Source organism: Plecotus auritus, assembly GCF_963455305.1.
Source record: "Plecotus auritus genome assembly, chromosome: 2".
NCBI lineage: Eukaryota > Metazoa > Chordata > Mammalia > Chiroptera > Vespertilionidae > Plecotus > Plecotus auritus.
Genome location: NC_137771.1, coordinates 18,787,085 through 18,804,288, shown reverse-complemented (window position 1 = coordinate 18,804,288; position 17,204 = coordinate 18,787,085). Strand labels below are relative to the sequence as shown.

At 47.8% G+C, this 17,204-nt stretch overlaps 1 protein-coding gene across 4 annotated transcripts in view; it reads left to right on the top strand.

Moving 5' to 3' along the window:
- The window catches only part of MECR (mitochondrial trans-2-enoyl-CoA reductase), a 32,242-nt gene that overhangs the window by 8,807 nt on the left and 6,231 nt on the right, over window positions 1–17,204 (top strand). For 3 of the 4 annotated variants that reach the window (XM_080658102.1, XM_080658101.1, XM_080658103.1), the window contains exons 2-6: window positions 5,361–5,458; window positions 5,936–6,067; window positions 12,605–12,748; window positions 15,929–16,031; window positions 17,094–17,196. In XM_080658102.1, coding sequence (XP_080514228.1) covers window positions 5,361–5,458; window positions 5,936–6,067; window positions 12,605–12,748; window positions 15,929–16,031; window positions 17,094–17,196 — 580 coding nt within the window. Of the gene's footprint in view, window positions 1–5,218; window positions 5,263–5,360; window positions 5,459–5,935; window positions 6,068–12,604; window positions 12,749–15,928; window positions 16,032–17,093; window positions 17,197–17,204 lie in introns of those variants that run through there. The other variant, XM_080658104.1, reaches the window with a different exon arrangement.

Below are 17,204 nucleotides of genomic sequence, written 5' to 3'. Positions count from 1 at the left end.
GTTTTCCAAAAAATTTGTCTTCCTTTCAGTGATTCAATGATTCTTTCCAGAGGTATAGCCAGCTAATTGTTTCAAAGGCTGACTGACTGGAAGATGTAAGATAGTACAAATGATAGCAGGTGCCCTTTCTTCAGCATCTACTGTGTGTCAGGTACTCTAGCAAATGCTTTATGTACATTAACTCATTTAACCCTGTGAGGGAGGTTCTAGTGTTCTCCCCATTTCACAGACAAGTATTTGGAGGTTGATGTAGCTGGTAACTGACCAAGGCAGGATTCAAACCTGGACTGCGTATTTCAATCCAAATCCATGCTCTACCCTTTGTCTATGAACTGAGGTCTCCCTGTATTCTCATCTTGGCCGTGGTCATCCAGACTTTTAAGAAGTACAATTTGCCCTGGCTGGTTTGGCTCATGGATGGAGCCTGCGGACTCAGGGGTCCCAGGTTCGGTTCCGGTCAGGGGCATGTGCCTTGGTTGTGGGCACATCCCCAGTGGGGGTTGTGCGGGAGGCAGCTGATCAATGTTTCTCTCTCATCGATGTTTCTGGCTCGCTATCCCTCTCCCTTCCTCTCTGTAAAAATCAATAAAATATATTAAAAAAAAAAAACAAGAAGTACAATTTTATTGCAGATGCAAGGTGAACTTTCCCGTGAGGAAAACAGTCGAGGGTTTTTGCTTAGACCGGACTCTCTTAAGGATCTCCATTGTTTATCTGCACCCATCCTTTAGGTGTGTTGTCCTAAACAGCCCAAAACCAGGAAGAGAAATACAAGCCTCAATAGCTAAGTCCCTGTGGTTTGAGTCTCTCCCCTGGTTTGAGTGTCTCCCCTGAATGACTGGCACTTCTATGCCACATTTTCTCTCTAGAAGAGAAACTTGGATCATTTCTTTCGGAAGCATTGAGCACTGTTTTGGTCGCAGGCACTATGCTAAGACTGAAAGTTCTCGGCCCTTCATGACCTCACAATCTAATAGACAACATGCATACACATTCTGACTGTAAAACTAGGTCAGTAAAAAGGGCACTGAACTGAGTCTGGAAGACCTGGATCCAATTCTGAGTTCATATCTGCAACTCCAAAATCCAAAAAGCTCTGAAAACTGACCCTTGTTTTTTGGTGTTTTTTTTTTAATTTGTTTTTATTTTTGCATAACTCCTTTGGAGGCAGAACCTGATCTCTCACATGAAGTTTTATACGGTCATTATTCATTCCACTTAGTGTGATGATTCATACGTTTTGCTGGAAAACAATGTGTCTGATCATAGAATGCTGCCCCAGCCCCTACGTGGGGTGTAGATAATACATGGTTCGGAACCCTGAAGTACATACATCTCACCCCAAGAGTTTTGGAAAAGGAATGTGAACTTAATACCTTATGATCAATTGAAAAAAATCTATGAAAAGACTTCATAAACTAAAAAGCCATGAACTCGGGTAAGATGGTCTCATGGTATGATCACTGTGATTGGGAGCATGCAGGATAGAGCACATGATTTTTTTCCAAGGCCAAGAAGAGTGTCAAAAGATGTCTTAGGGGAAGTAAAATTTGAGTTGGGTTTTAAAAGGTGAAGGGAATTTTTCCCTTCATAGAGAAGCTGTGGAAACGAAATTCTGGGCTGAGGCAAGAACATACAGAAAATGCAGAAAAAAACATGTCCTTAAGTAGCTTGAGTGCATGGACTTTTCAGCTTACAGAAGAACGGATTATCTGTGAAAATGCAAGAGAAGCAGTACAGATAACACAGAGGGGCCCTAGTCCCCAGGCCATGTGCTCTGGGCAGGGTTTTTCTTTGCAGTGCAGACTTACACGTGCGATCACAGAGAAACATATGCCTCCCTGCTTAGCCAGCTGGAGGCTGCTGACCTCTCCGCCTTCCCAGGCCCATCCAGCAAGGATCGAGTCCGCACACCGCTCCTGGCTGCTGCTCACCTGGCTGCCCTCTGCTTGGTCGGGGGAAGCCACTAACCATCTGGCTTCTCTAGCATCAGACTGCCAGGTTCACATCAGATCAGCCACTTACTACTTTTGGTGGCCTTGAGCAAGTCATTTACCTCTTTTGTGCCTTTGTTCCTCAGGCATAAAATCAGAATAATAGTAGAAAGCTGGTGTGGAAAGCACTTAGAAGAGTGACTCACTGGTTAGCACTCAAACAGTGGTTATTACTGTTATTACTATTACAAGGATCCCCCCTCCTCCAGCTGTATAAATACATGCATTCCTTAATATTTACCTAAAAAGGAGGGGAAATCCCTTTCTTAATTCTCTCTGCCCTGGTCATCAACTTCTTCCTAGTTAACCACTTTCTGTAGAGACTGTCTCTACTTTGGTTTTTTATAGCTAGCTGTTTCTCAATCATGGTGAGGAATGGCCTCCCTCAATTTGGTCATAATCTGGCCCTAGCCAGTTTGGCTCAGTGGATAGACCATCGGCCTGCGGACCGAAGGGTCCCAGGTTTGATTCTGGTCAAGGGCATGTACCTTGGTTGCAGGCTCCTCCCTGGCCCAGGCCCTAGTTAGGGCTCATGCAGGAGGCAACCAATTGATGTTTCTCTCACATCGATATTTCTCTCTGTCTTTTCCTCTCTCTAAAAATTAATGGAAAAATATCCTCGGGTGAGGATTAAAAAAAAAATTGGTCATAATCTGGTACAGGGATTTCCAGATTGGGGTCCCTAGATCTCCAGGGGTCCTGTGGGCAGTCATGTGGATCCCCACACTAATTTCAGGATAGTGATACAGAGGAAGGTAAACAAGAGCACCGGCTTTGAAGAGAAGCCTTGCTACGAACCAGTTATCTTACCCTGTGTCAATTCCATAATCTCTGGCAGCCTCCATTTCCTACTTGATAGAATAGAAATATTGCTCTGGCTGAGTGGCTCAGTTGGTTGGAGTGTAGTCTGGTACGCCAAAAGGTTGCAGACTTGATTCCCGGTCATGGCACATACTTAGATTGCAGGTTTAAACCCCAGTCAGGGTGCGTACAGGAGTGCTGGAAACCAGCATGTCATAATTGCAAGAGTTTCATCAAAAGGTTGATGGAACTTGGGGACTCAACAAGGGCTGAGTCACATATGTTATCGCCTGTTGGAATGGCTAAAGGCATTTTCCCAAACCTGAAAAGGATGCATTAAATTGATTGTTTGCTGCCAGACAGCTCAGGGCATCTTAATCTACATGTTATTGCCTCCTACTGGCCAAACACCTGAACAGCCGTAGGCTATTCCCCATTCTGACAATGTACTCTGTAGACAAAATCCTACCCTTTAAAGTGTATATCTCCACATTGCCTTAGGACAATTTGTGTTAATAAAAAGCAAGGGGTCCTGAGACAAGGAGAACTTAGTTTCTCTAGCTAGGCTCCTCTGACCCCCAATGCCTTTCAAAATTATCTTTTGTCTCTGGACTCTTACTTAAGTTACACACAGCCTTTCTTCAGATTGCTGAACCTTTCTTAATGCCGGAACAAGAACCCCGGCACAGGAGGCAACTGATATTTCTCTCTCACATCGATCTTTCTCCCTTTCTCTCTCTCTCTCTCTCTCTCTCTCTCTCTCTCTCCCCCCCCCCCCTTTCTCTCTCTAAAATCAATAAAACATATCCTCGGGTGAGGGTAAAAAAAGTATCTATATATAAAAAATGGAAATATTAATACTTTCTTCACAGGAGTGTTACATCTTACATCAGATCATGTATTTGAAACCTTCAGCACAGGACATTGTATAATAAATACCTGCCACCATTAATTTATTATTAGTATAAGACATTTCTTGAAAATCACACTTTACCCCAAGATGGAGCCTCAGATATAATTAAAAGTAGAAAGTGGATAGAGTTGGGGTGGGGGGGGGGGCAATGGTAAGATATGTACACATATAATACCTTAATAAAAAATAAATAAATAAAACCAAAAAAATTAAAAAAAAAAAAAAGAAAGTGGATAGAGTTACATCAGTTACATTGTTGCCCAACGCTAAGAGTCCCTGGTTGGCAGTTCTATGTGCCTTTAATAAGTAAAAATGAAGAGAAATATTGCTTAACAAGTACATTTGGGCAGAGAAAGCATTGCAAACATGAAGTCTGGGGGGGTGGAGAAGGACAAGGAGTCCAGTGGTAAAAATCACAAGGACCCACCAGTTCAGTACACTGATCAGTGCTTTCTGTTGTAAGGTCTCCTTTTAAAAAAAAAAAAAACAACAACAACAACAACAAAGTGACACATGGACATGCCAGGCCTTCCTTGAAAGCTCGTTGGCATTTTACCCATGAACCAAAGTCCCAGTGGTGTCTAGGGCCCACTGAGACCAAAGGGAGTTGTTATCACATAGACTTAAAGTGGGAGTTGCTATTGGAAGTGATGGAGTGTAAACCACCGGCACCTCCCCCGCTTTTACAAATGGAGACACAGAGGCCTCAAGCAGGAAAGAGGCTTGCTGGGGTGACAGCTGTGCATGGCAGGGCTTCACACCTAGGATGCTCAGCTCTGTCCAGCATCCTTTCTGACAGGCCAGGATCCTCATCCAGAAGAAGCACCACTCCAGGGCGTGAGCCATAGTCACCCAGGGAGTCCTTTCTGACCTACACAGGCCATCTCTCTATTTCCCCACCCTCTCCCCTGTGTGTTTTATGGGGGAAAGAAAGTGGAGAACAAAGGACCAGCCCAGGGTGTCCCAGTTGTGCCCATCCCTAAGAACTAGTCAGAGTACCCGCATCTGGAGGTTCTAGTTCAGCGGGTCAGAGCTGGGCCTGAGAACCTGTATTAGTAAGCACACCAGGTGATCAATAAGCAAGTTTTGGGGAACACAAGGCTAATCCGGGTCAGGGGAATTTTTATTTTCTGTCCTAGAGTGGACAGTGAGGTTGAGAGGTCACTAGGATTTCCCCTTTGCAGTACTGACAGACTTAACCTGCATCCTGTGCTAATTCCTTACAGTACCTTTCTCTTTTCTAAAGGAACCGGAATTCCTGGGCACACAATGGCAGCTCAAAAAATGTTGCTGACTGGCCTACTCTGTGGAGATGATTTGAGCAAAAGATACCCCATCTAGCCCTGGCCGGTTGCTCAGTGGTTAAAGCATCGGCTTGCCCACCAAAGGGTCTCGGGTTCGATTCCTGGGCAAGGGCTCTTACCTAGGTTGTAGGTTCCATCCCCGGCCCCAATCGGGTCGTGTGCAGGAGGCAACCAATCGATGTTTCTCTCTCCCTGCCCTCCTCCTTCCCTTCCATACTGTCTGAAAATCAATGGGAAAAAATATCCTTGGGTGAGGATTTAATTAGTTAATTGATTAATTAAAAATTTAAAAAATATGCCCAGTCTAGCCTGGGTGGCATTAACATCTCTCTCTGGCTTTGTGCTTAGACTGAAGAACCTGGAGCTAGCTGCTGTGGGCGGATCAGACGTCCATGTGAAGATGCTGGCGGCCCCTATCAATCCATCTGACATAAATATGATCCAAGGTAACCTTGGTTTCTGGGGCTTATGTTAAGTGGCTGCTTTTTTTTTTTTTTTTTTTTGCTTTTGCTTAGCTACCTCCTCATTTTTATTCCTCCTCGGGTGTGAGTGTGAAATTCCTGTGATTAGCAGCAGCTGTTCTCCAGATGTGCCATCTACAGACTGTGGAGCCCCCCTGGCCTCCCCTCCCTGGGTGTGAGGCTTTTCAAGAGTTAGGGAGATTGCAGTAGGAGTAAAGCAACCACGGTGATGTGCCTGTAAAATGCTGGGCTCATTGCACACATTATCTTACCCAGTCTCCCATCTAGTCAATCTTCCCGGTAACCACGAAAACAAAGGAGCATTGTCCCCTTTACGGGTGTAGAACTAAGGCTCAGAGCTGGTCAAAGGCAGAACCCAGACTGGGCTTAGGTCCCACTCCAAAGGCCATGGTCTCACCGCCCACGCCTTGTTGGATGACCCTCTGTGCTCTTGTCCCTTAGGTAATTACGGCCTCCTTCCCCAGCTGCCTGCTGTCGGAGGGAACGAAGGTGTCGGACAGGTGGTAGCAGTGGGCAGCAACGTGACTGGGGTGAAGCCAGGAGACTGGGTGATTCCAGCAACTGCTGGTTTGGGTGAGTTTCTCCAGGTCTCAGCAGCATTTCGTTCCAGATCCTGTTTTGCCCACACTATAGATTTGCTCATTGGCTCAGCGTAACTAAGTGATACAGGGCTTATTATTAAGTCCCTGTACCTACCCTCCCTCCAGAGGGGTGGGAGCTGAACAAGGAGAGCAGGAGGTGATGTACCTGCTCTCCCATCTCCTTGGGCCGGTGCTGATTGGAGCTGTGATTGTCTGAATCCCTACATCCCTAAATCCCTGCAGTAAGGAACAGTGGGAAGCACGACAGCATCTGCCCTCCAGAAGGTTAAGGACTAACTGAAGAAATCTTCAAACCAATAAGCTCAGTAAAGGGAGTGCTCCAAGTTCCCAGGAAGCAGAAGACACTTCTGGCTACTCTGTGCGCCTGAGTGTGGGAGAGAGAGAAGTCGTGGAAGGGACCAGGGCTTCCTGGAGGAGGAGCATTGGAACAGACCTTTGGTAGATGAATGTTGTTAGATGGAAATGAGCCACAATGGTTGCATGTAGAGGAAGCAAATGAGCAAAAGCACAAAGCTGAGTTTGGGAAATGGTGGGCAATCCCATGTGGCCTCAGCAGAGGATTGGCACCTGGGAGAGAGTAGCATAAGTGAGACAGAGGGTCACGAAGTAGTGGGGCCACATGAGGGAGGCCCTGAAAAAGCCACGTTGAGAGTTGGGGTCTTCTTTTACATAGAGTAAGGAGTCATTGCTGAGCTATTTAACACTTGATGGTTTTTGAGGCACAAACATTATACAAATGGATCCTGACAGCAGCCACGGGAGGGAAGCAGGACCGACATCATCCATCCCATGGGACACATGAGGACCTGAAGCTTGAGAAGAAGCCCTTGCCCAAACTCAAACATCAAACTGCAGGAGAGCTCACCAGGCTCTTGTCTCCTCTGGTAGGACTGTATGGGTTATAACCTACAGAGAGTCAACCCACACTTGCTGTACAGAAAAAAGAAGTTAATCGGTGTGTGGAACTAGGAAGTACAAGAGATGGAAAGCGTCAGGCAGAGCTGGATCCAGGAACCCCAATGATATCAGAGCTCTGACTTCTTCTTGTTCTCCTTCGTTCTCAGGTGGGATCTCCCCACACAGTGATGTGGTAATAGCAACAAATATTTATTGACCACTCCCTTTCCACCAGGCACTTTACATATAGTAAGTCATTATTCCCACATGAGGTAGGTACTGTGACCCCATTTTGCAGGTGAGACATTGGTAAATGTAAAGAATGAAGCAACTTGCCCAGGGTCATCTAGCCAGTAAGTGGTGGGGCTAAGACTCTAACCCACTCCGCCCTGTCCCTTGCATAGATGGCCTCCAGCTGCCTGAGGTTTACATCACCCTGAGAACAAACAGATGAGCGCGTCCTCCACAGTCCGTTCAGCACAACCATGTCCATCCCCCAAAAGGGCTCTCACCAGCTCTGCCTGGGTCCCTGCCCATCCAGGAACCCATCCCAAGGTCATGGGCTGGGCCACTCCAACTGCTTAGTGGAGTCTCTTGCCCACCTCTGTGGTACAGAGGTTAGGAAGGAGTAGAAAGAAAAAGGTACCTGGCAGAAAAAAACAAAACAAAACAGTAACAAGTCTATTAAGAAGCTGTTTGTTTCCCTGAGATCAGGAAAGCTGCCAAGAATGCTGCACCCTCTTCGACAGTGAAAGCCTAGCAGGGAGAGCAAATTGAGGGCTGCGAGGATTCACTGGATATTGACTGGTGCCTTGGACCAGCCCCCGTGCTGAGTGAAGGGCACACGTGGTGGGCCAGACAGTCTCTGCCTGCGAAATGCTCTTGGCTGGGAACAGAAAAACAGCACTTAATACAATGCAGTATGATAAGTGCTATAATCACAGGACGGATGCAAAGGCAGGAGTCCCCTATCGCGAGCAGCTTTAGGAAAGGCTTCCCAGAGAAGTGATGCTTGAACTGGGTCTGGAAGACTGAGTAGAAGTGCAGTCAGTGGGCTAGTGAGGAGGGGCGTCCCAGGCAGGGAGCACAGCACATGCAAACGTCTGCAAAACTACAGGTAGCTCAGTTTGGCTGGGTCAAGGGAGGGATGGTGGAGAAGCAAGATGAGGCTGCAGAGGTGGGCTGGAGCCCAGGCGTGGAGGGCTCACATCCACGGTCAGAAGGGGCCTGATGAAGAGTTAAGGAGGACTGGTTTGATCAGATCTGTGCAGTGCAGAGTGCTCAGGAAGGGTAGGGGCCCCGTGGAGGCAGGAAGCCAGTAAGGAGGGGGCTGAACATTCAGGCTGCAGATGATGAGTGTCTGAAAAGACAGTTCCATGGGACTGGAGAAGACGGTGGATTTAAGAGCTTGGTAATTATGTTTGGAGAGAAGAACAAAGGACATCTGCCAGGTGTGTGGGTAATTTCATGGGTGGGGGTGGTGGTGGTAGCCAGAGCAGGGATTTCTCCCTGGGGAAAAGGCGTGTCTTTTAAACCAGGTGCCAGTCAGAAAGGATGAGTATTTTATAATTATCAGGACTATAATTAGCTCGTTTATTCAGTAAACATTTTATGAACATCTGTAGTGTGCTGGGCTCTAGCATACAGCAGTGAACAGACATGGTCTTTCTTCTAGTTAAGACCAGTTTACTGAGAGTGGCAATCAGTAGGCAGGTAAGTCCTCAGTGGGCCGAATCTTGGTCATCTTTTCATGGTATTGAGCTGCCTAGCTGTTGCTGTGGCCATGGCCAGATTTTTCCCACATGCAACCCAACTAATCCCCAGGGAGACTGGGCCAGAGAATATGCGAACTAACTTTCTCACTGGAAAGACTGAAAACCCTGCTGAGGCAGCATGGGGCAGGAGAAAGAGCCCTGGCCTGGGAATCAGATGCAGGTTCTCCTTCCACCTGTCCTGTATGATCTTAAGTCACAACTACTATGAGCCTCAGTTTCCTCATCTCTAAAATGGAGCTAATAGCTGTTGCCTTGCATATCTCAGCTAACTCTTACGCAGCTCAACTGAGGCAATACATGCAGTGACCTTTGCAAACACTCCATTTCTCTATGCATTAGATCAGGGGTTGGCAAACTTTTTCTTAAATGGCCAATTAGTAAATATTTTAGGTTTTGCAACCATCTACCTCTACTCAAGTCTGCCATTCTAAGTGGCCATAAACAATACAAAAGAAGTGTGTCTGGCTGTGTTCCAATAAAGCTTTATTTACAAAAACAGGCGGTGGGCCAGATTTGGCCCGTGGGCCATAGTTTGCCGACCTGCACTAGATGATGGAGATGGTTAAAGGTGCATTGCACATGCATGAGGAATGGCTATCCTCAGAGCAAGGGCAATGGACTTAGGACCAGTAAAGGGAACCAAGGGCTGTTACACACCTTCTACATACTAGGCACAGTGATAGTCTGTACAAATGCCATCACATTTCATCTTCACACTACAACGTGAATGTAATTCTCTGCATTTCATAGCTCAGGAAAAGTGAAACTCAAAGAAAGTGAAATGAGAAATTTAAATCACACCACTAGTGGGTGGCAGAGCTGGGTTTTTAAGCAGGTCTCTCCAACACCAAAGCCTAAGGGTTTCACCTTTAAATCCCTGACAGCCCTTGGGGCTGACCATGGGTGCTGTCCCCATCCCATGTCCTCTTGAGAAGAGGATTAGGGACAGCCAGGCCCCAGAGGCTGAATTCCCATTGTCGTACCATTAAGGGGAATTAGAAGATACCCTTGATTTCATGCATTAAAGCCATACACTAAATGTTTGGCACAGAGCACAGTAAGTGATGGCTAAGATGAAGGGGGTGATGATTATGAAGAGGACAATGAAGATTTTAAAACCAGGCTGGGCCCTAACCGGTTTGGCTCAGTGGATAGAGCGTCGGCCTGCAGACTGAAGGGTCCCAGGTTCGATTCCAGTCAAGGGCATATACCTTGGTTGCGGGCACATCCCAGTGGAGGGTGTGCAAGAGGCAGCTGATAGATGTTTCTCTACCATCGATGTTTCTAACTGTCTATCTCTCTCCCTTCCTCTCTGTAAAAAATCAATAAAATATATTCTTTACAAAAATAAATAAATAAATAAATAAATAAAACCAGACTAGGTGAAGCCCAGAGAATGCCAAGGCACCTCCTGGATCCCAAGGCACCTCCTGGTTCCCTTCAGTTTTTTAGCCTCTTATTTTCTCAACCATAGATCTACTCTGGGATTGACACAGCCTTAATAGCGTTGCTGCCTCCCATCCCCAATTCCTGTTTCCTAAAGCCCACGTTGTTTCTCTCCTCCTGCAGCACAATTAGTAGTCGCCTAGGCTGCCCCCGACTCCCCGTACCTGGGACATGTGGTACCAAGATACTGTTTGAATCCCAGCAACCGGATGAGCGCACACGATCGAGAGCTTTGGAAGTGTAGGCCAAGGGCCCTGAGACAGCACAGCCATCAGACACTGAGCCAACAGGCTCCCAGTAGTTTCCCTGAGGTCACCTAGCGAGTACTTGGCAGAGCCAGGGCTTGAATCTGCATCTGTCTGACTCCAAGGCCTGTCCTCTTCACCTCTGCTGTACATGGGATCCTGCTGCATCGGTGAGCACCAGTCACCCTTCACCCAATGCCCATCAACCCCTGTTGACTCATCTTCAACAGATAAATCGAATCTATCTACTTTCCTACAACCTCATGGCCGAAGTCTTGGTCTAGGAACCATCGCCTCACATCTCAACCCCTGCAAAAGCCTCCTGATTGGGCCTCCGCATTTCACTCTGTCCCTCGTCACCCCGCTGTCTTTTCCTCACAGCAACACCGTGACCTTAAAGCATAAATCCGATGGCCTCAGAGTTCTCTTAAAGCAATGGTCGGCAAACCGCGGCTCGCGAGCCACATGCGGCTCTTTGGCCCCTTGAGTGTGGCTCTTCCACAAAATACCATGGCCTGGGCAAGTCTATTTTGAAGAAGTGGCGTTAGAAGAATTTTAAGTTTAAAAAATTTGGCTCTCAAAAGAAATTTCAATCATATTGTTGATATTGGCTCTGTTGACTACTGAGTTTGCCGACCACTGTCTTAAAGCTCATTAGAAACTTCCCATTCACCAAAATAAAATCCGTTCTCCATGCCATAACCCTGAGAGCTATGATTTCACACTGTAGGTTGTGACCCATTAGCAAAATCAATTGAATCCGTGGCAAACAGAATTTTTTTACTAAAATCAAGCAGACTAGAATAAAGAATAAGCCAGTAGGATAAATATTGTTCCCTGAAAAATTTGGCTTCTGAGTTAGATATGCACACACAGAAATGGATGATAGGTCGATAGATATTCATATATGTATATGTACTGAGTTACAATATAACTCATGGTTTCTATGGGGTCCAGATCATGAAATTGTATAAAACACTCCTTTACCCATGACACCTCAACCACATCTCAACCACTCTTCCCATCACTGTCCTCCAGTTCCACTCTCATATCTGCCCTGCCTCAGAGTCTCTGCATAGGCTTTCTCCTCTGCCTAGGATCTTCTTGAATGGCTAACATCCCTGTCCTTTAGCCCTTAGTATGTCACTTCCTCAGAGAAGCTGTCCATCCCTGGCTCCTCTCTGAAGTAATCTCACCACTGTAACCCTGTCTCTCTATAATTTATAATTATTGTATTTGCTTGTTTGTTTCCCACTTGTTCTACTCCACTAGAAGGAAGGAGGCTCCTTGGTGTAAGGCAGTGGTCAGCAAACTGCGGCTCTGTTGACTAATGAGTTTGCCGACCACTGGTGTAAGGAATGTGTCTGTTGTGCAAGTGTCTGGCTCCTAGTAGGTGTGGGGCGGGTGTCTGTGGCTGGAAGGGGGCAAGTCACTCCCTCCGTTTCCTGCCCTGTTGATGAGGAGGTTAAACTCGATTCTCTGAAGGGTCTTCTCAGTACTGACATTTTACAGGTCTTTTGTCTGGAACTGGAATGTGGGCTGGGGGTTCTGGTTGGTCATTTCTTTCCAGTTGACAGGATTTTTTCATTACCCTTAAATCGTTTTTTATTTGAGCAACAGCTCTCGGAGGAGGCCTGCCAGGCCCTTCTTGCCAATGTCATTTATCTATTAGAGTAACCAAAACGCAGGTGACTTAGGGATTTGCTCAAACTTGCAGACTAACAAAACCAGGTCCCAACCTAGGCCTTTGACCTTCACTTTCATGCTTTCTCCCATAATCCCACCCCAAGTCAAGCTGCGCTAGGTGAGAAGAAGGAGGACCGAGGAGGAAAATGAGGGCTTTTCCCATCTTCCTGGTAGTGATGATACTGTCTTACCCTCAGAGTCCAGTAGTTTGAGATTCTTAGTCACCTTCTGGGTGACATTAGCTAAATCTTATGGTAACTAACGTGGGAATAACAAAATCTACACCTTACTTAATTATCCCGAGGATTCAGAGACATTCCAAAGGACTTCGAGATTTCCTTTGCCCGCTAAGCATTCTTTGAAGTCTACTGTCCTAGGTGCCCATTTACTGAGGAGGGTGGACTGGGGTTGAGTGTGGAGAGGGATTCCTCACTGCCCTGAACTCATCTCTTGACTCAGGAACCTGGCGGACCGAGGCTGTGTTCAGCGAGGAAGCTCTGATCGGAGTTCCGAGTAACATCCCTCTTCAGAGTGCTGCCACCCTGGGTGTCAATCCCTGTACGGCCTATAGGATGCTGAAGGACTTTGAGCAGCTGCAGCCAGGTAAGAACCTACAGGTGGGAGGGGCAGGCCAAGGATCTCCAGACTGGGACCCCAATCCTGACCCTAAGGCCACGGGAACTTCCGGGAGGGGAAGATGGGGCCCCAAACCTGGGTGAATGTGTTGTTGCTTTTGCTTAGAAAGATGTTAGCTTGGTTCCTAGAAAAGATGCTGAAACCTCATGAGGAATATATTCTGGAAATATATTCTGGAAAACCGCTGAAGGATCACATTCCCAGAGCTTGGGATGGAATTCTGTCATTCAGCGAAAATGTATCGAGCTGTGCTAATCTCTGGGGATACAAAGCCAGACAAGATAGACACAGTCCCTGTGTTTTCAGTAAAATGCTGAACTTAGTAATTCCACTCAGCGTTCGTATAGCACTTTCCAGTTCACACGAGTGCCTTTACAAGCCTTACCACATTGAATGCCTCAAATCGTCAAAGCAGTGCAGTGAGGTTGGTACCATTGGTTACAGGGGTCGTCAAACTTTTTAAACGGGGCCAGTTCACTATCCCTCAGACCGTTGAAGGGCCGGACTATAGTTTAAAAAAAAACACAAAAAAACTATGAACAAATTCCTATGCGCACTGCGGGCCGGGGACGAGTCGGCTGCTAAGCAGGACAGGCAGCGGCACCCGGCAGGCCGGATAAATGTCCTCGGCGGGCCGCATGTGGCCCGCAGGCCGTAGTTTGAGGACCCCTGGAAGAACTCAAGCCCCAGGCTAACAACCTAGGTCTGAACTCCAGCTTCACCTTGCACTACCTGTGTGAGCTGACCTCTCAAATCATTAGGTTTATTTTAAAATCTGTAAAACAGAGAACAGGAATTCTGAGGGTTAGCTGAAACGTTGCAATGTGACACTTAGCACAGGGCGTATAGTGCAGTAACCACACTGCTTTTCTTATCCTTTCTTTTATAAATGAAACTGGGGTCCAGAGAGGTAAATTATTTGTGTGAGATCATTTAGCAAGGAAGTGACAAAACCAGGTGCTTTATTTGGGGTTCCCTGAGAGCAGAGTCTGAGACAAGGACAGGGGCACGCAGTTCACTGAGGGGGTGGTCCCAGGAAGCAGGAGTGAGGGAGTGGGGAGAGTGAGTCAGGGAAGGAGGAGGAGCCAGTGAAGGCTGGTTGCTGCTGTGGGCGAAATGGGAGTCCTGCTGGGAGCCCTCTAACCACCCTCATAGAACCCATCTCAGAACTAACGTCAGTGACAGCAGGTTACCCACCAACCCTCATGCCCCATTGCACACTATGCATATCCGCAAGCTGGTAGGGCCATGGAAGTCACCCAGGCTAGCTCTGTTATGCCAACGAGGAAACTGAGGCCAAGAAATACTGGAATATGGTGGCCACTGCTGCCCCAGGCTGGCTGAAAACCAGCCCCAGCTTCCCGCAAAGGGAGAGCAGAGCAGTCCTAGCAACCCACAGTGGAGAAAGCCAGCAGGTGTGACCAGGGACCTTTCCTCAAGTTCTAGTGCAGCAAACACGTTGGTCACCTGCATCTCATCCCTTCAGGCCATCCCTGATCTGGGCCACCTCTCTGGTGGACACAGCAGGGCATTCTGACACCACCCACCTCAGGTGCCCACAATGCATCTCCACTTTCCTGTGTTGGGGCTGGTGTGGCCTAGGCTAGATCAGTGTTAAACTTATGATCTTGACTCACATTGAAATCTAACACATAAACACATATGAATATATGTATAATGGAAACCAGAGTTTCATGGAGCCATATTTACCCTTCCTATGTGCCTTTCCTATGTGTGATGTACATGTACTCTGCTGTTTTTTATTCTATTTTCCTCTATTTTAACTTTAAAAAATGCTGTTTGCAACCCACTACATAGATTTCATAACTCACTAATGAGTGACAACTCGTGTGCTGACCCTGGCTAAGGGGAATAGGTATTCTTCTTCCAGGAAGTCCTCTGTCTCTAGCACCAGATCCTGCTGCCTTTCAAGACCCAGATAGCATTTCAGGGGTAATGGAGCACCTTCCTGAACTTGACGGCATTGACTCTAATTAGGAGCATCCTGACTGATGCTCGGAGGACTCCTGTTTTACGGGGAGGAAACTGCAGTTCAAAGAGGTCATGACTGGCCCTATCTCATTCCATGACAGTCAGAGGTGAAGCTGTGACTCACACCCAGGTCCATCTCATTCCAGAGCCCACATTTCCCCCAAAATGCCTTGCTGCACCCCTCCCCGCCCCCCCCCTCGCCCCCCCCCCCATTGACTAGTTCCAAATTCAGGCCTGGGCTTAGTCCACAAACTATAGGCTCCTGTTTCAGGGGCTGCTAGCTTCTCCAGTGTGGCTCTACCAGGCGTCCTCAAACTACAGCCCGCGGGCCACATGCAGCCCGCCGAGGACATTTATCCGGCCCGCCGGGTGCCGCTGCCTGTCCTGCTTAGCAGCCGACTCGTCCCGGGCCCGCAGTGCGCATAGGAATTTGTTCATAGTTGTTTTTTTTAAAACTATAGTCCGGCCCTCCAACGGTCTGAGGGATAGTGAACTGGCCCCCTGTTTAAAAAGTTTGAGGACCCCTGCGTCTAATCCCATTTCAAGGCAATGCGCCTTGATTAATCAGTACAGAGAGGGGAATACGGCATGGCCTTCCCCTCCAGCTGCAAGCCCTTGATGCACTTGGACCTGTATACAGCCAAGCATGCGATGAGGCAGACCATGTTATTCATGCAGATGCCTGCAGAGTGCTGCGGGAGCAGTGGGAAGAGTCTGGAAAGGCTTCGTGAAGGAAGCCACACTTAAGCTGCGCTTCAAAGGGTTTCAATAGGATTTCACAATGAAGGGAGAAAGGAAGAGACAAGCATTGCACACCAAGGAAATAACCTAAGCAGAGACTTGAGGACATAAAAATTGGAGGATGAAAGACATGAACTCATTTACATAGCAGGGTTTTTCTACATTATGTCTACTGTAGACTCTGAGTTGCTGAGTCTTAGGAGGTAGTGTGGATGTTGTGGAAGTTTGGGGGGAAGGGCATTGGGAGAAGACTGAGCAATACTCCAAGGTCTGAGAAAGCCCAGCAGCCAGGCCCCAGGTCCTCTGGGAGCCTAAGCACTCCCTCTTGCCTTATATAATAGGGTCTCAGGCTGGAATCCCTTGACCTATTACAGGTCTCCAGGACTTGACTTGAGTCTCTTCCTGGCTCCACAGGAGATTCTGTCATCCAGAATGCATCCAACAGCGGCGTGGGGCAAGCAGTCATCCAGATCGCCGCAGCCCTGGGCCTGAGGACCATCAATGTGGTCCGAGACAGGTGTGTGGGGAGCCGGTATCCCAGATCCTGACTGCGTGTCGCATCCCTGCGTGTCCACCAGATGGCGCCCTTACATAAGCGGCCCTTCTCTCTGGGCAGGACGCAGCTCGCTCACAGAGGGGTGTCAGCCTTGAGAAATGAAGTCCAGGTGGCTTTTGGCTATAGGATGAGTGAGTCTTTCAAATAGAAAGGGAAAACAGGAAGGAGGTGGAGACGGCCACTAGGAGTATTTGAAACTGGGCTTGTGATAACGTGTGGTTTTTTCAAAACCAGCGTTCATATCTGGGAATGTTTTAAGCTGTGTTATTTTTTCTGTGAACCGTCTAATCCAGGGCCCCTTTTTTCCCTTGTATTTGTGTGGTACTTTGAAGGAGACGAGCAGGTTTGTCATCTCTGTTTCACAGATGCGGAAACTGAAGTTTCAGAGAGAGGAAGCTCTTGCTCAGGCAGTCACAGCAAGTCGGTAGCAGACTTCATTTCCCGACGTGTTCTCTTTCCCTCACAGCATCGTTTCCTTGAGCCGCACTGTCCATGAGGGTGGCCATGTCTGTCGGAAGTCCAGTCTTATTAGGAGACTTGATTCTCCCTTCAGTTCTCTATCCCCTCGGTTGTGCTAACAAAAATCATTGTTTGCCTTGGCCAAGGAGTTCCTGAGCCACTCCCTGGGCTGGCGTGTGTTTGCACAACACTCTGAAGAGTCTCTTGAAAAGAGGGGCGGGGGGGGGGGGGCGGGCAGGCAGAAAGGAAGTGGAGTTTGTCATGTCAGTAGAAGAAATCAGGAAGTGAACTGCCTTTTCCCAGGGCACAGATGGTTGCCAGCATCCCTGAGCTGGCAGGATGGCAGGAGCTGTAGAAACCACCCAGCCCAGCTCTCTCATGCCAGGGAGGAAACTGAGGCCAAGAGACGCTGGAGTATGATGAAACTGCATGGTCAGGCCCTGCTCCAGGCCGATCCCAGCTTCCCGCAAAGAAACACGTTGTCACAGCTGCGGCCGAGCAGTCCCGGGAGCCTTTGGTGGAGAAAGTGAGCCGATGTGACCGAGGTTCGTGTTTGGTTTCCAGACCTGACCTCCAGAAGCTGACCGACAGACTGAAGAACCTGGGGGCCGAGCAGGTGATCACAGAAGAGGAGCTGAGGACGCATGAGATGAAAAACGTCTTTAAGGTACCTAG